Here is a 19,259-nt window from a genome sequence, read left to right on the forward strand (position 1 = left end):
CGGTGAATTTCAAAGATTTCCAAGGAATGAGGAGGACTTTGCAATAGGGGATTCGGGAAATGGGAAGTAAAGGCAATGTTTAGATTTCTAAGAATACTGTAAGGAATTCTGACAGAAATTGGCAGTTGAAAAGAGACTTGAGTGGGAATGATAAACGTATTTTTCCTCTTTGTTGAATTTGAGATGCTGGTAGTTCTGCCGTGGTTGTGACAGGAAGTCATCCACCCACAGCCTTTGATTAAACCTACAAATGAGGGAGGAGTGAAGCTGTATTACTGGGAGCTACAGAAACGGTTAGGAAGGGCTTGGAAGCAGCACATGTAGGCCGCCTGTAAGATATCTGACAACAGACACACTGAGGACAAAGCCCCTATTATGGGGCAGAGAATGATAGTAAAGAAGAGGCTGCTTTGATTGGCATTATATTTGGTGGGAAGAGTGGGATCTGGGGTCTTGTGGAGAAGTTGTTTTAAAAAAGAATTTCTTCTGATTAGAGGAAAAAAATTGGAAGGATAACGGAGGCTCATGTCAGATGCTTTTGGTCTTCATTTCTTAAAGCTGGGATCATAGAGCATGAACTGAGAGAACAGTTTGGGGTTCATGAAAATATCTGGAAATAAATACTTTGTGAGACTTGTTTCTGAGGTAAAATAATGAATAAGAGGATCCACAGTGAGGATTTTCACATTAAGACATTTCCAGCCTCCTACCCTCTCCTCTCTCCTGATGAGCTCTGCTGGTTCCTGGCCCTGAGAATCATCCTTCTTTCCTTAGTCCTCTAGACTCTATTCTAGAAAGTATTAAGTTCACAGTGTTCTTTTCAGTTCATCAAACTAGTAGACACAATTCAGGTAAAGACTTTTATTTAAACAGAAATTTTATTGGAAGAATTTTGATACATTGTTTATTATTATTTTTAAATACATCTGAGGTTAAACAAAATATATACATGAATGTCTTCAAGTAGAAAAAAGTGAAATATACATTATGGATTTGTTGTGTTATTCTTAGGCAAATCATAATTGCTGACTTTAGCATATTCAAACCAAATCATAAGTTTTTGACATTTGATGTGCCAACCTAGCCTTGTAGTCACACATTTGTTTAGAAATGTTTTGATGCCATAATCTTCACCAAAGGATCAAACCCAAATTCAAACTTGGCCATATTTTCAGAAACCATTAAAGACAGGAAGGTAAAGTGTTATAGGGGTGTTCAGAATAAACCAAGAAGGGATTTGGCAATTTTTCATTCACAGTATTTCTGATTTTATTAAAAGACCCATTCTGTTTATTGATCAAACTCACAAACGTTCAGGCAAAATATCCCTTGAGCAGAAATATCACTGAATTTGCTGTTATTAGAGGAAGCAATGAGAGTACTTGGCTAACTCTTGACAAGATACGTCTGCTTCAAAGTAGAATCTTCATTGAACTTAAAATTGATGTGTGACATATGATACATAAAATTCAAAGACTGAAATTCAAATAAAGCTTTTCCCCCCACTGGTGAAAAGGGGAAGTTTTACATTGGCAGCAGCAATGAACAGAGATGCAAAATCAGAATATAGAGAAGCTCTGCTAAAAGTTAATATTTAGAGGGGAAAGAGAGAAGATTAAAACTATCTTAGGAATATTTAAATCACTTAATGTTGTATTGTTTTTATAGAAGTACCTTCAAAATACACCTTTGAAAGAGTTTGGGATAAATGAAACAGAAAGCATGTTATACACAGATCCTTAAATGGCGATTTTTCATAAAAACAAAGGAGAATGTGGTTTCTCATTTGGCTACACAAAATATAAAAATTCAAGTGACCCAGGTTCCACACTCCCAGTTCTACCAATTTCCTGTCCAACAACATGCAAAATGGAAAACGTCTCTTTCTCTATACTCCCACTGTTCCTGTATTAAAATGAAGGAGCAGCTCAGAGGGCTACTTGAAAATACAATGGCCAAAGTGACTATAAAAAGTCACATTTGTGCAAAGATGCCAGAGAAAAGCTGAGATGTCTTCTGTAATAAACAGCAAATTATGGTTTTAACTGTCCCCATCCCTTACTTTTGTATCCACTACTGTCTACAGTGTTTACTGAGCATGTAGGTGTAGATTCATGCTAAGTTTGGTGGTAATAGGAATTATGAGACAAACACATTCTTTTTTACAGACTTTCCATCATGATCAGAATTTCAAATACTACATTTTCAAAGCCATGGGAAGAGTTCAAAGTTAAATGTTATTATTAAATGCACAGATTACTACTGATTATGAAACAGAGTTCTTTTTGAAAAGGCGTCTGTAAAGGAGTCGATAAAATGTAATGCTGTGAATCAAATCCTATGTATTCCTCTCATGCAGCACAAAGGTATTCACACTTCTTGGAAGACAGTTCCCCCAGAACTAAGTTAATGTCTGTTGGCCAGGAATTCGAATTCTCTTTACTCACACTGGCACCCATGCTGAGTCAAGTACCTTTCAGGCAGTTTACTCTGAGTGTCGAGAAAACTTTTTACTATTTTGTTTTTAAAGGGTCTTAAAACTGCTTAAGGGAGCTCTGATTGCTCTTCTCAGCCTGCACAGCTGAAGTACAGTGGCAAAGGTAATAAGCATAGAAGAGCATCCAAAGAAGGAATGAATCTAAACAATGTATTCATAACTGCTCCTCTAGATCAATTTTGTCACGGTGATTGTTCACTGATTTTATAGGAGAGTGTGTTTACATCTGCCACACCTTCTTGGACCTTTAAATCATTGTAGGGTGACGTACAAAACCAGAGCGTCATCAGAAAAAGCACTGGATTGAGAGGCCGCTCCACCACCGGCCGGCCCCCAGGCAGGTCTCTTACCCTCTCTTGAAATAGCTTCCTCTTCTGTAAAATGGGGTTAAGAATTCCTTCCTCACAGGAGTGTTGGGAGAATCAGAAGAGAAAACATACCAATCATAAAATCATGCAAAACTTTGTCTTTATAGACATGTGAGGATTTTAAACGTGGTAACATGAAAAAGGCCATACAAAGAGCGTGACGCATACTTACTGGTAGCTAAGCCCCACCCTTTCTTTCTGTAAACTTTGTAGTTAGGAAATGATTAAACATAAACCAAAGACACCCTCATCAGAGACTCACATCAATTTGACCTTGAAATAGAGCTATACTTCTTTGCAAACACATTTTGACGTATAATCCTGCACTGTGATTTAAGTCGGACTTGACTCTGTGGTAGAGGTCTGGACCCCTAAGGCTTGTGGGCAATCACGTCTTGCAACAATCTGCCTCCGTTAATAAAAGTTTTAATGACTGTTCTTTCAAAGAATAAAGTAATTTCCTTTTTACCAAAGTTCTCTGAACTGGAAAATGATTTGTTTTGAAGATGGTGATAGAAAAAGTTTAACTTTCTCAAGGTAACACTTCTATGAAGAGTTAAAAGTTGCAGTTTAGCCTTTGGGATTCTGGTAAAACTTCAAAAAGTTTACCCTATTAAAATTTTTATTTTGTTCTAGACAACATCTGATGCCCAATTTTACACGCCTCTGAGAATGTCAACAGTTCAGAAGCTCTCCAGTGACTGAAAACTTAACGTACCAGGAATGAAATGATATGACCTGTGCACTAGTGTGGTTTCTAAAAAGTACCAATTCACAGAATATAAACAAGACAAAGAAACTAAGCAATCCTTAAACTGGATTTAGCCTCGGGCAATTAACAGAAAAATTCACTCACAAGTTCAAAGTATCCAATGCACAAATGTCATTTTTTTAAAAAATCAGGAACTGGTTTCACAGGAGTAAAAAAGTAAAAAAGAGTAAAAAAATTAATTATAGCTTTCATAAAGAATACTATGGAAATAATATTTGAAACCTTATAACTAGCTATGAAAAATAAGACAATAAAACTCCATTTATAAAGTGCCTTAATGTACCAAAAACAGAGATCAAACGTCCTTTACTTAAAGATGCTTCTTCATCACGTTTACAGAAAGGCAGATTTTACTCTGGAGACGCAGCACAGTGGAGTAGAAAGAACTCTCGCCTTGGAGTCAGAAGACCTGCATTCTGGCCTTGGCTTTGCCCCTAATTATCTCTGTGACCTTGAGGAAATGAGAGCATTTCTGGGCTTCAATTTTTCTCCTCTGTAAAATGAGAGGTAGGACACGACTGCTTCTAAGATCGGTCTCCTTGGATGTTAAAGCAGTGAATTATTTTTGTTCTTAAAATCTTATGTTGCTACCATATTCATAATAGCTACAAAACTGATTATTCCATAGTCGGCAAAAACATTGGTGAACTCTGGCCAACTGCATCTGGAGTCAGTGATTTGGCTGCTTTACAAACGTGCACAGAAGTCACAGCAGTTTGGCTACTGGTGTAGATGAGGAGGCTTTGAAGAATGCCGAAACCCTCCAGATACACGGGAAATCACAGTGCTAGCATCTGGCAGCACTTCCTCATGCCTCTGCAGAGGACGGCGTGGGCTGACAGCGTGAGGGACACTGAGCTGCAGACACACTGGGCGCTTCCTTCACAAAGTGCATAGGGAGTCACAGAGGGCAAGCCCTTTGTCCTCATCAATACAATCTACATTTAAAAACACAAAACTGGTATAGGTATATTTCTGTTTGGGAAAGTTTATTTGGCTAGGTAAACTTTCCCGGAGCAATACAAATTTGTTCTCCAGAGAACATTTTGTTTTTTAAAATATTAGCAAAGTTATACTCAGAGGCTTTTTTCCTCCAAGAGTTAGCCTAACAACAGAGACAGCTAAATTTATTTTGTAAGAATAATCAAGTAGTATTTCTCAGTGAAATTATCTACCTTAGCAATTCATCTGTGCCGAGAACACTGATAACACAAGTATCTTCCTAAGAGTGAGAAAAAAGTTGCTTTTTCTCACACTCATTTTTTTCCCTGCTTAAACATACAGGTTTAAGAACATTTAATTAAAGCATAAATGTTAAGGCCAACCAGACGTGAGCCATCCATCTCTGGTAACAGGTGCAAAATTAGAGTTTCATATCGGTCAAATATTCTATATATACTCTAACCCTTTATCAAAGAAAACAACCAGCCTCATGCACTTGTGTATTGAAGAGTGTGGCTAATAAAGTGATGCATATTTTGACAAAAAACTTCACTTGGAATGGAGGGCTCAGTAAAGGCAGAACTGGATCTTTAAAACGCACTGGTAAATTTTACAGGCCAGTGCAAGCATGATCTCCGTGTGTGAAATATCAGCACAATCCCAGATAATTAGTTTTTAAAGGCACACATCCCAAGTCCCTGCCCTCATCTAGAGCTGTCATTTCCCACAATATGCCAAAACCTACAGAACAGCCCAGGCTTCTATCAGGTGTGGTATGGATGCAGACTTCCAAGTGACTACTGAACACTTACAATGAGAAAGCAGTACCATTATCAGGACATTCCCTTTATGGGCCCCTCCTAAAACATCTTAACAATTGTTTCAGCTAAACACATTCTAGTGCAGGAATTCTTAGCTTTAGAACTGCCTGCAGTAAGTAAAAATGTTTTGAAAATACTACTTAATCTGCAAAAAGGAGACTACCAACAGCTCATGGCAATCTGCAGCAGTTTAGAAAAGCATGAAGAAAGTAGCCTTAGTGTTCCTAACACGGTATAGTTCAGAAATAGGGGAAAAGATACTCCAAAACGTAGACAAAATCAGCAGTGATTTCTGTCACATCAGTGAAAAAGTGCTTATTACTGATCTACATTCTAAATATTCATTTCCATCCTGCAGGGTTTTCCCCCCAACAATTTCAATTTTTCCCTTTCAGTTAAAAGGGAATATACATTGTGACAAAATGAAGTACAATGGGAAAATGTCTAGCTAGATCAATATTTCTTTACAAAACAGAGAATATTTAAGCAGAGTTCGTTCAAGCACTTATCTCAAATTGCAATTTTATTTTTCAAATACACAAGAACCTAGGAATCAACTTATTTATTAACTTCTAAGATACCTGTGTTAGGAAGAGTTCGATCTTACCACATTTACTCTGTACCTTCAATACTTCAAACTCAATAAAACGTGGCTTTAGGATCCTGAAAGCAACTGTATTTGGGAAGCGCTTGCAAAGGAAAACAAATTGTATGATTTGGCATTTGAGGATGAAAAAAACAAAACAACATCGTCACCACCATTGCTGCCTTCACTCTGCATGCCTTTTTCTTTCATTAATAGGATCTATCAAAACAGCAAGGACAGATACAGGAAAGTTTACCATAGACACAGCAGCTTTTATAGAAATTTAGAATTTAGAAGATGTTTTAAGTAAGTCAAAAACACCCATCTTTTGCTAAGTTTTGAAAAGACAGTCCACAAAATAATTTAATGTAATAACTGAATTTGATTTAAAAACCAAAGTAACACCTTTTATTTTTTGACGGGAAAAAGCAATTAAAGGAAAAATTTTATATATCTAAACCTATGCTAGAAGTACACAAAAAAGACATCTGTATACATTACTAGTAAGAGTCTTATTTTGTACAGATTACAGAATATCCATAAAAAAAACATATACATGACCTTTGATGGTACATTTCTATGCTGGCAAATACATTTTCTGATACAAAGGCACTTTGAAAACCCAATATGGTTTGGTTCATAAGTTTGCAAGGTACAAACAATTTTACAAACGTATGATTATACTGAAGAACGTCAACAACTGTGACATTACATATAAAACAGTATTCCGTTTCCTTTTTTTTTTTTTTTAAATAACACTGGTTTTGTGGGAATGAAAGCAGTGGTTTCCAGCAGCTTCAGTGAAGACATCCCAGATGATTAGAGGCCCACAGTCTGAATTTCTTACTGGCTAGGATGAGGGGCGGGAGGGAGGGCATTTGAAACAAACAAACGGAAGAAACAAATAAACAGAATATGATACCCTGGAATAAAACCAGAAACCTCAGAAATCGAAATGGTTTGGAGGGAAGAGCACGAAAGACAAGACCAAAAGTCCAGGAGAGATCCTGTTAATTCTGACCCCTTGGCTGTAAACTCCTGGCTGAGCACAGATGCCTGGCTCCCCCTGGTCTGCTTGGTGCTGGGGAGCTGTAGTGATGATTTCTCTATTTTAAAAAGCTAAGTACAATGTTTTGGGTTGTACAGTACCAGAAAAGTTAGGTCCCCCAAAAAGCGTAATTTCTTCTCATTCATTACATGGCCGCAAAGTCAATCTGTACATAAAGCTGTCTCACTCCAGCCTGAAAAAGTTTAAAAAAAAATTAGAAAAATCAAACAAACCAGTAACAGACTATACATTTCAGAAAAGTAGTAGGAAAAAAAATCTCTTTTTTTTTTTGGAAAGGGAAGAATTATTTTTCTCTTCTGTCACTGGGAAAGAATTCTCCACTTTTCATCATAAAATGCCAATTACTTTATTTTAGAAACAAGTATATCAATAAACTGCAAAAGAGATTCTCCATTTACCTCCACAAAAGATGGCTATGCTCTTGCATGCCACGCCCAAGTGAATTTTGGCAAAACGAGGGCACCCACCCACCGTGGTTCTGCCAGAGAACAAGAACACCACAGCGTTGACCAGCTGGCTACTAAAATCACAAATCCATCAAGTCTAAATCTTCCCATGACAAACGATTTGTAAACATTCAAATAAGCATAACCATCTATTGGTTACTGAGTGACTTTACACTCCGACTCCTCTCTTCAATTTTGTGTGTGAACTTGCTACTCAAGGACACTGCGCTTACAATGCCCCCATCTCTCCTCCATTATCAGTTTTTCCTTATTTGCTGCCTGCAATTCCTTTTCTCTCTTTTCTTGACCCCATTTCAACCAAACTTTTGCTGCCAACCACTTCCCTAAACTGTCAAGGGCACCTCTAAATTGCTCAGACCAGCCACTGATCAATTCTCAGTCCTCCTCTTTGTACTTAACCTTAACCTAGCAGCAAGGACCCAGGTGATCACCTCCTTCTGTTGAAACATTTTTTCTTCTCTTGGCTTCCAGAGAATACTCACTGGTCGCCCTTATACCTCACTTAACAGTCTTTCTCAGTCTCCTTTGCTGGTTCTTTCACCCTCTCTCTGAACACTAAACACCAAAATACCCAAAGGCTTGGTCCTCAGACCCATTCTTTTCCTATAGTTGTTCCCTACATTATCTCACCCAGTAACCAAACTTTCAGTACCATCTACATAGTCACAGCTTTTGTAGACTGGAACCTATTTACCATCTATGTGACCGTTCTACTTGGATGTTTTGACAGTTCTACCTGGATGTCTGACAAGCATCAAAACACAGACAAAGTGAACACTGTTTCCTCCCCTCAAGCCTACTGAGTCTGTATGTCTACAGCTCAAGCCCTTCTCAAATGCTGCAACTTAAAGGTTTGTCTTTCTTTCTCACACCCAACTCATTAGCAAAACCTGTGTGCCTTATCCTCCAAATAATGCAAATCCAGAATCTGATCACTTACCTCACCTCCACTGCTATCCCCAGCCCCAGTCACTATCATCTCTTGCCTAGATTTTGTAATGACCTCTGGTCTAGTTTTCACTCTTCTACCTTTGGTCTGTCTCTAAGAGCGAAACTACAGCAATGTCACTCCAGCACTCAAACCCTCCACCAGCTTACCTTCCTTCGTCCTTAGCCCAGAGTGTGGCCTTACTGTGGCCTACAAAGCTGTCCTATGACCTGGCCCCCAATTACCTCTCTGATGTCATCTCTGACTCCTCTCCCTCTGTTCACTCTGTCCCAGCCACACCAGACCTTCTGTCTGGAACAATGTGCCTTGAGATAGCCTCATGACATACTCCCTCCCTTGTCACATCTCAGATGTCAGTTAGGTTTACCCTGATCACCCCATACAAAATACATTCAGTTCATTCATCCAATAAATATGTTTTGTGCATCTGTTGTATTCCAGGCACTGCTCTGTCTCCTGGGAATACAATAGTGAACAAAATAGGTTTAAAAAAAAATCCTTGCCCTCATGGAGTTTATAAGCTACTGGGAGCTGGGGAGAAGAGGAGATGATAAACAAGCAAGTAAGTATAGTAACATTAGATGATGAGACATGCGTATCTAAATAAATCTATCTTTCTATCTATCTACCTCCCTATCTACCTACCTACTATCTATCTACAGAAAGAAACAAAGCTTAGTACAAGAGGAAGTAAATGCCTCAGCAACCCCAATCTCCCTAGCCTGTCTCCCTATCTATAATAATCACTTTCTAATATATTGTAAACATTTTTTGCTGTGATGCTGTTTCCTGTCACTCTCCAATGATAACGTACTCTCTCCAAGATAAAAGATTTTGGCTATTTTTTCCCTGGTGACTCCCAGAATGTCAAATAGTGCCCAGCACACAGTAAGTGGTCAATAAATATTTGTTGGAAGAACTGAATCCTACTAATTTCCTTCTTTTAAGTAAAAAACAATTTTTTAAGATAAAAGCACACCATCAGTTACAATAAGCACCCCCGATCAGTGCCAAGAATGGAAGGTAAATTACAACAGTTAAGAGAAAGAAAAAAAACCAGTGTTGGGGATAAAATACTACTACTACTTGTTTACAGTGTTTTCTAGGCTCTTCGAAGCATCACTTTCTAGCATGGCTGATTTTCTAGCATTCAAGTTGGAGGGCTCTGCCCAGCACCAATAAATGCCTAAGGACTCAGAACTGCTCTGATGGAATAAGAAGCTGGATGGATCCAGTAGCTTCTTCCAGCACAGAATACCTCTTAGCTTTTTTATCTCATTAAAAAAACAAAACAAAACAAAACAAAAACTTTGCCATGGTAAAGTTCAAGTTCTCTGAAAATACACATAGTAGCACACATGCCTCACACTATGTTTGTGGCAGAAAGACAGAACTTAGTTATCTATCCGATTTTGAGCTAAAAATTAAAACCAAATCTCAGTTTTCCTCATTTTAAAAGTGTTGATAAATACCAACCCTATTTATCTCACAAAGTTGTTACATATATTCATCCAGCATTTGACAAATATTTAATAAATCCTTGCTACACACCAGGCACTACTGTAAGGATATGTGTGAAGACATGAGACAAGAGTTTAATGCCACAGAAAACTATAAAAACCAAATTATGATTGATCACAATTATATTTGATTTACTCAACCCAGATGGCGCCTAAGTAACTGTACTTAGGAACCCTTCTGCAAAACTCTTGTATATCTAACTCTGAGAGAAAACAACTATTGTCCAAATAAATTGGCTTAATTTCCTTTCTCTTTAACAAAATTGTTAGTCAAAGAAAAATGGGCAAAATAAGTTGGGCTCCCATTATTATCTCTGCCTCTCTCCTGAGCCCCAGACAGTGAAGATGGTAATAAGAAATGAGGTAGCCCAAGGCAGTAAAAAAGAAAGGAAAAACAAAGAGGCTAGATAAATTGATCTTTGCATAATCATGAGTTAATTAGTCAAGCTGATATCTTTTCCCTCAGGCCTTACTGCTTACACAAAAGCTCAGCCTAACAGAGAAAGCCATTTTGGTTCATCCATCTGTCCGGTTGGGGACAGCTTCAAGTTTTCCAGCTTCCCATTTTCCCTTCTCAATTTCCTTCAATGGAGAGAGAAAAGTGGAATTTCCAAAGACTCCTCTAGTGAATCACTTATTTCTGAATGCAAACTCTGTTTCTTATTCAGTTTATTCACAGGACGAAGACATGACAAGTACTCCAGCAGATCAGAACAGTTCCATTAAATATTCTACCACTGGGACGACACTAGGACTCAGAGGCTGGCTGAGGGTTGTCCTCAAAAAAGTGAAAACCATACAATACCCATTGTGTCCTATTTCTGAGAATAATGTATAAACCATAATTCAAAGAACACTTTAAAATTGGAAAGACAACTAGTTTCTATGCTCCTAAGAAAATAAGTGTTAAGCTGATGCTGTAGACTCAGGATATTTTCAATAAATATTCATCGATGCGGAAAGGAAAACAAATCAGCGGTAAAAATTTAGGAAAATAAACAGGAATATGGCTATAGAAAATTACCGGTTTGTTTGTATTCTCTACCGAGTCTCAAACACTACAGAAACTTTCTACCTTAATTTTTGATTGAAAGCATAATATTAATCTTTATCCCGTAAAAATGAAGTCTTGAAAAAGTGCCTTATTCTTCCATGTGAAAACAGTCATCTCGGAATTAGAGAAACAGGGACTGAACATGATGAGATTACAAGCCAGGGAAGAGTAACCTGGGCCTGGGCTCCTTCTTCCACACACGGGGGCCGATACCACCTGCCTCGCGAGGCTAGGTCAGCGTGTGGGGCGCCCGTCACAGCGCCCGGCACGTGGCGGGCTCTCGGAAGAGGCCGGCTGCTGCGGCTGCTGTTTCAACCGCCATCGCCCAACCACGGAACACTTAAACCTTGTGGATTAATTAAAACTAACCAATACTTCCAAAAGATTAAACCTCCTCTGCAAACAGGAAAGAAAAGGGAAAAGGTGGGACAGTAGCCAGCCACCGGGACAGGGGAGCGCGCGTCTCCGGCTCCCCGCGCCCACCCGCAGCGACGTGGCCAGGCTGGGTGAGCTCTGCGGCCCGAGGCGGGGCGGGATTACGAACGCAGGAGAGCAGCGCAGGTGGAAGTTTCCGAAGCTTGGGGAGCTCCCACTGGGACCTGTGAGGAGGCTTTGGTTCCTTCCTGCGTATCAGGGTTAACTTCTATTTTGAGGCTAGAGAACGGCGCACAAAAAGCTGAAGCAGGAAGCTGGGGGCTTAGGGCTTAACAGGCATAATAACAGAAACAGGCAGAAGAGGAGAAAAAATAGAAGACATCAAGGTAGAAGTTCTATCGGGAAGTAAATAATGTGCATCGGGCTTGACTGTCTTTTGCACTTTGTGGAGGGTAAAGAACCCCAAGCATATTCTAGATTTTTCTTCCAACATTATTTCTAACAAAAGTGTATCAAAAAAAAAAAATTAGCAGATGACATTAGCCAGTTTAAAACAAGAAACATAAGATGATAAACTGCCCTCCTAAGCCAGTATCCCACGCTCTTTTCCTGATCATATGTTAAACATAAATAACACGTTTTCTATTTCATCAATTCTCACATGATAAATCATTTCTAAAAAGCCAGTGCAAGGGGTGAAAGGGAGAAGAGACTTTTTCTACACCAACAAAAACCTTGCAGTTTGAAAACTGGATTATCGCTTAACTAATCATCGCAAAGGAATCTAAGCACTGAAGGGACTTGTACCAATTCACTCATATGGCCCTGTATCCGTGATAGCAAGCCAAATGCTCTAGCCATTAATGATTAAGTGATAACTATGGAAAATGAGAATAAAAAGACATGCCTAATATACAGTTCCAGAATAGTAGCAAAGCTTGTAGTTTTACAATCAAAATAAAAAGTTACATTCCCAACCTTTGTTAATCTTTTCAGTTTAAAGTTATCTCCATATACATTTTAACAAAAACAACTTTTTAACCAAAGTTACTTAAATTCTAATTTAAGACCAGCTATGAGAAAAATACTTTAAAATGTCAGAGAACCGTAAAATATAACTTGATATTGAGAAAAATCCTTCTTTTGGTCTTTTGGAACTAAAGCCACCAGTATTTCAAATCTTTCTACAAGAAATATACTTAGAGCATTAGTGTAATTTTTTTCTCAAAAAGGGAGCAATTTCAGTTTTATTACTTTTGATAAGTAAAATCTATGATTAAGATGTAATTTAGAATTTTTAAGAATATAAACAAATTTTAAGCTTCATTTCCTAAACTGAAATGTTACTGCAAGTCCCAGGATCTACTCATAGCACAATCAACATGCATGACTTGCGTATAAGCAGGGAAGGAGAATTAATTTAAGATGTTCGACTTTGCATATGTCAGAACTAGAACAACTATCACAAAACAACTTTACAATCATTAAACGTATGGAATTTAAGTCACTGGAAGGGTGACTCCCCTCTCCCTGCTACGAAAAATGTGCTGAACCACTTTCACGGCAAGCGTAAAAGTCCCTGGTCTCTGCAAGGAATGAAAGAAAGCTGGCTTGACCTTAGCTGATAAAAAGGCTTAAAATGTTTTTAGGGCTTAAAATTTTCAAACCCCAAATACCAGTTTCCAAAACCAAAGAGGCAGCTGAATAAACTTTCAACTTCAGCCATTTTAAAAGCCAAGATTTCTAAGGTTACCAGAAGCTCCCTCCACCTACCTCAATTACAACTTCAGCAGTTCTAAGCACGCAGCTGCTTGCACATTTCTAAACCTAAAAACTGCATTCCTCTTCAGAGGGAAAATTATGACTAAGGGCCAAAGTCTTAGGACAGTATGAGGTGTCCTAGAGGTGAACAGAAGCTCACACCGTGAGGGTGGAAGGACATGGTGTTAAGTAGGGGAAAATCGAAGTTAAAGGAGAGAAAAATTATCCAGAAATGCAGTGGAAAGCAAGGGAATTGCTAGCCATGCTCTCCTTTTTACCTCTGAAAAACAGAGGACACGTGAGAAGGATTCAGACACATTGTGGCGGTTTGCATGCTTCATTATGAAACTCATAATGGTTTAGACTTCTTACAGTGTCTGTTAAGAAATGACTTAGTTCTTAAAAGTCTAGAATAAATAAGTGGTACCAGTATATTGTTTTGGAGTAAATTATGTCTCACTGTTGCCTATATTGTAAGATTTTTTTCAGTAATTATTCCAAAGGAACATAACCATACATTTCTCTTTATTAGAGGAGAGAGATTAATTTCCGCTAAGGTCTTGAATTTATACTGTCTCTCTTTCTCTCTCTATGATGCTTAGAAGGGTCTTTAAGGCTCTAGAGAGAAAGTAACAACTGAACTGGACCTTTACATTAGAGGAGCATTTTTGTTAATAATAATATTTACAATATTTAATTTATTACAGTAAATAGTATTTACAGAAAAGTAAATAGTCTGGTGGGGCTGGCATATGAAGTCCATGGCAGTGACTAATAGTAGGAGAGAGGCTTGAACGGTTCATCGGGTCATGCGAGAAAGTTTGGGCTTTATCCTGGTAGCAATGAGGAGCTACCAAAGTTTTTATTTTTTTAACTTTTATTTTGAAAAGATTTAAAGTCAAAAGAATAGCACAATAAATACCTATAAGCCACTGGTTAACATTTTGCCACATTTGCTTTATTTCTCTATGTGTGTATTTATCTGTAATCTTTCTACTTTTGCTGAAACATTTGAAAATTAGACATCCTGCTACTTGGACACGCAATCCTTCAGCATGTATCTCCTAAGAATAAGAGCTTTCTTCCATGACCGCAGTACCATCACCACACCCAAGAAGTTTAACACCTATCCAATTATATGAACTATTATGTAGTCCACTTTCAAAATTCCTGATTACCCAATAATTTCCTTCGTGGCTGTTTTTCCCCAATCCAAGATCCAATCAAGGATCACACGCTGCATTTAACTGTTTCTTCTAACTAGAAGAATCCCCCATCGTTTCCTGTTTTCCTTTCATGACATGGACACTTTTTAAGAATGCAGGCTAACAGCCCACAAGCTGGGTTTGTCTGGTTGTTTACTAGTGACAGGATCCACGTTAACCATTTCTGGCAAGAGTACCACACAGGTCATGCTGTGTACTTCCCACTGCATCACATCAGGAGGCACAGGTCAGTTTCTAAGCACAGACTTTTAAGGCATGGAATCAGTTTCCTCATTAGATGTATGTGTCAGATAATTTTGGCAACAGTGCTGGCATCTAGATGTTCCTGCCAAATATTTCCGGCAAATCAGACCGAAAAAGGAATTTGTGGTCTCTCTCTGTGTCCTCGGATATTCCTGACATGACGTTCTTATTCTCCCAGTATATACAGAGTTACATAGAAATTGTTTTTACTTTATCAGTCACTGGCTATGTCAACTCATGAGGGCATAAACATTAATTGATATAATTTGGTTGCAGGCATGCACTCACTAATTCATGGTTCCGCATATAGTATTAAGAGAAACTCAACAGCATATTAAGCTATTAAATCACACAGAAGTAGCTATGGCTTGCTATCAGTAAAAATGTGAACATAGTTTGTTTTCAGCTAAAGCCACAGACAAGACATTATTCTTATTCTAAATGCTATTTTAGAATTCCTAGCTTCAAACAGCATATAATGTGTCTTATGAGGAATGTACAGTAGAGGAGAATCTATTTTTCTTAAAGGAGCTCAAATCAGTACAAGGATGAGTAAAGAGGACCAACTTCATTAAGAGTATTAACTAAAATAAGGATCTCCCAGATTTGACTCTGTGGTTGAAAAAAAACTTTAATGCTTATTTCATAGTGTAACATAGATATATATTTTACATGTTAAATAGTAAATATTTTTAAAACTAGTAGATACAGTAAATGCCAAGACCCTTAAAAGAAGTTAGTAAAAAAGTCATACCTGAGTGAAAATATTATGCGTTTGGCTTAAAATCCATCTAGCATCAGCATCGGGTGCCACTAGTAATTTCAAGGTGCCAACATACACGTCAGAACACAAGGTCCAGAAGTGCTGCTCTTGTAAACTGTAAACTCCTTGCAACTGCTGTACCTAAAATATTAAAGAGCAGATATTAACATCAAATCAAGCATAAGGGTAACATCAAATCACGGATGGATTCCATCCTCTAGGGAAAAAAAGCGGGCGGGGGTGGGGATTTGAACTGATTAACAAATGCCTACTAAATACTTATTATGTGCTGGTACCATGACAGGTGTTTGGGAAATATAAATGAACATGTACCAAAACCTGCAGGGCACAGCTGAGAGGGTGCCTAAGGGACATTTACATTTCCAAATACAGTTGATCCCAGGAACAATGCAGGGGGTGGGGATGCCAACTCTCCCCTCAGCTGAAAATCCAAGGATTCAGCCAACCGTGGATCATGTAGTACTGTGGTATTTACCACTGGAAAAACAAAACAAAACAAAACAACCCATGTATAAGTAGAACGTGCAGGTCAAACTTGTGTTGTTCAAGGGTCAACTGTACACCGATCAGAGGACAAATATAAACACAAATGAGCTAAGAAACCAGGAAAAGAACAAAGTCAACTCAAAGAAATAAAAAAGAAGGAAATAAAGGACAGAAATCAATGATCCAGAGATTTAGAAATGACAGAATCCACAATATCAAAAACTAGTCCTTTGAAAAGATTAACAAGGTGGAGGAGTCAGTGTTTCATAATGGCACCGTATTTTGGACAGCACGATTATTCACTGCGTACCACTGTTGCAAACCACAGGACCTCTGCATCCCCAGGACCCAGGGAAATAAATGCCAACATATACCCTTCCCCAACTCATATGACAACAAAAAAGGTAGGGATAGCTCTAAGTTCTTCCAATGGCTCCTTCAATTTTCTACAGCCTTAGGTTGAGAACCTCTGGCAAGATAAACTCTGATAGAGGTAAAAAAAAAAAGAAAGAAAAGAAAGAAAAGAAAGAAAGAAAGAAAGAAAGAAAGAAAGAAAGAAAGAAAGAAAGAAAGAAAGAAAGAAAGAAAGAAAGAAAGAAAGAAAGAAAGAAAGAAAGAAAGAAAGAAAGAAAGAAAGAAAGAAAGAAAGAAAGAAAGAAAGAAAGAAAAGAACATGCAATTAAACAAATTAAATTACAAAATTAAAGTACAAAATGAAAAATGAGAACAACTACAAACAACAAAGATTTTAAAAACCATAAAAGGGAATACCATATGAATATATCAATATATGAGTACACAAAGGATTACAACTGAGTGGAATCCAAACACTTCTCACCATCTCCACTGCTGTCAGCTTAGTTGAAGCCAGCGTTATCTCTGGTTTAGATTATTATAATATGTTATTACATGGTCTGTTTCTAGCCTTGCACCTCTTCATCTATCCTCAAAACAGTAGCCCAAGTGAGAGCCTGTTACTTTAGGTCAGATGCTTTCATTCCTCTGTTCAAAATCCTCCAGTGCATTCCCTTCTCACTCTGAACAAAAACCATGCTCTCCCAACGACTTACATGGACCCACGTCATGCGGCACCTCGTTATGTATCTTGTTTACCTCCTCTCCTGCCACTCCTCCCCTTGCTCCCTGTTCTTTAGCTACAGTGGCTGAAAAGTCAGGCACATTCCTGTCTCAGGATATTTGCTTTTCCCTCTGCCTGGAGGGTCCTTCCTTCCAGATTTCTGCATGGTCTAGTTTATTTGGGTCTTTACTTAAATGCCATCTTCTCAGGAAGCCCTTCTGCTGTTACCCTATCTAAAATCACAGTTTTTTTTTAAATTTTTATACTTCTCTGTTTTATGTTTCAGCACATAACATCACACACGACATTATTCATTTATGTTATTTATATTGTTTATTGCCTGTCTCCTCCAGCAGAACTCAAGTTCAAAAGGGTAGAGACTTATTTTTGATTTTTATGTTTTGTGTCCTCAGTATCTAAGACAGTGCTTGGCCCAAGTAAGTGCTCAGTAAGTAGTATATATATATGTGTATAAAATAAGTAAAAACTCAATTTTGGTGTTTGCTTTGGCAGCACATATAGTAAAATTGCAATGACACGGAGGTGATTCGTGTGGCCCTTGGGCAGAAATGGCATGCAAATTCATGAAGTGGCTTGAACTTGATACCCCTCCACACTTCTCTGACTAGCATCCTCACGGAGTGGCGTGCTGTTGGTGAAGCAGCCACCTGACTGAAGAGGCTTCTTCTACCTCCACAGAACTAGCCGTCCAGTACAGGCTAGGAAGGATTCCCACAGAAACTGGCTTTAACTTCCCTCCAGGTAAAACATGTGGGGACAGGGTAGTGACAGACGAAAATCCCTGCTGCTCTTCCTCCTCCGACAGTGTGACTCACAGAAAGAGCATGAGCTTTGCAGTCAGAGTGACACGGACTGGAGCCCTGATTCAGCTGCCAGCATCTGTGACCTTAGATGAGTTACTTAAATTCTCTGAGCCTCAATTTTACTCAGTTTTCCTAGGGAAAGAAAAATGAAACTTACCCTGTATGGTTAATGTGAAGAACAGAGAACAAATATGCAAATCATTTAGTATAAGGACCAGCCTGTAGTCGGCATTCAGTAAATTGCCCCTTTCTCTTCCACAATTATGCTGACAGGTCCTACCTTAAAATCATCACCACAAATGTCAGATGGGCAGCACCTTACCTTCCCTATCTCAAAAAAAACTATTCTACACCTTCTCCCTTTCCCCCTGGTCTCCTATTTCTCTGCATGATTACGCTGCCTTATAAATCACGGAGAAAATAGAAGCATGCAGACAGTCCCTTATCCTGCACCACCAAATCCACCAGTCAGCCCTCATCCATGTCACACCTTCTGCCTTCCCGCAGGGGATACAACACTCCTGGTTCCTATCTTCAATTAATTCCTCCATAGTGCTTTGGGTTCCATCCTTTTTCACCTTCTCAAGAACTTCATTGCTTCAATACGAAGCCTCCTTCACTACCACATCATCAATTTCTTCCTCTCAGTTGGACTGTTTCCTTCAGTAACAAACATGTTCCAGAACCGTGCTGTGCAATACAGAAGTCACTAGACACATGTGGCTAAATGCATGAGAATGAAATGAAATCTAAAAACTCGTGCACTAGCCACACTTGGGATACTCAATAGCCATGTTCCTTGTGACTCACCTACTGGATAATGTAGATTATTAAACATTTCCATTATTGGGGAAAGTTCTATGGGATGTTGTTCTAAAATACTTTATTTTAAAAACAAATATCCTCACCCCTCACTGTACCCATAGCCAAGCTATTAGCTCATTTCGTTGTTTCCTTTAACAACAACACTTCTTAAAAGGATTGTCTATAAACACTATCTCGACTTCCCCAATTCATTTCCTCCTTAATCTATTCAAATCATGTTTTCTCCAAACCCTACTGAAAGTGCTCTTATCAAGGCCATTAATGATGTGCAAGACGCCAGTCAATGATCACTTCTCTGTTTCTACCTTAATTGCCTCACAGAGATATTTGGCACAGTTGATTACTTCCTCCTTCTTCAACTCCTTCAGCTCCTTCTGAGTTTTCCAGTTCCCTTTCCTGGCTTACCCACCTGTGCTCTAAATCTGGAGTTGAAAGTTCAGCTAAAGAATAGGGTTTAATTCTCCCAAAGTAACCTCATACAATCCTAATGTTTTAAATGCTGTTCATACACTGATGACTCAAAACTCCGTCTAGTCCTAATCTGTCCCTAAAATGCCAGATTTGCATATCCAGCTACTCAACTGACAATTCCTCTAGAAGTATAGAAGGCAT

General features: G+C 38.5%; 1 protein-coding gene across 1 annotated transcript in view; it reads right to left on the bottom strand.

The window, feature by feature from the left end:
- Positions 1-5,905: 5,905 nt before the first annotated feature.
- Positions 5,906-19,259, bottom strand: part of SLC30A7 (solute carrier family 30 member 7) — a 68,525-nt gene continuing 55,171 nt past the window's right edge. The window contains exons 10-11 of the mRNA XM_006197370.3: positions 15,405-15,554; positions 5,906-7,227 (exon numbers count right to left, since the gene is read on the bottom strand). Of these exons, the coding sequence (XP_006197432.1) occupies positions 7,180-7,227; positions 15,405-15,554 (198 nt within the window). The 3' untranslated portion in view covers positions 5,906-7,179. The remainder of the gene's footprint in view (positions 7,228-15,404; positions 15,555-19,259) is intronic.

Source organism: Vicugna pacos, chromosome 9 (assembly GCF_048564905.1).
Source record: "Vicugna pacos chromosome 9, VicPac4, whole genome shotgun sequence".
NCBI lineage: Eukaryota > Metazoa > Chordata > Mammalia > Artiodactyla > Camelidae > Vicugna > Vicugna pacos.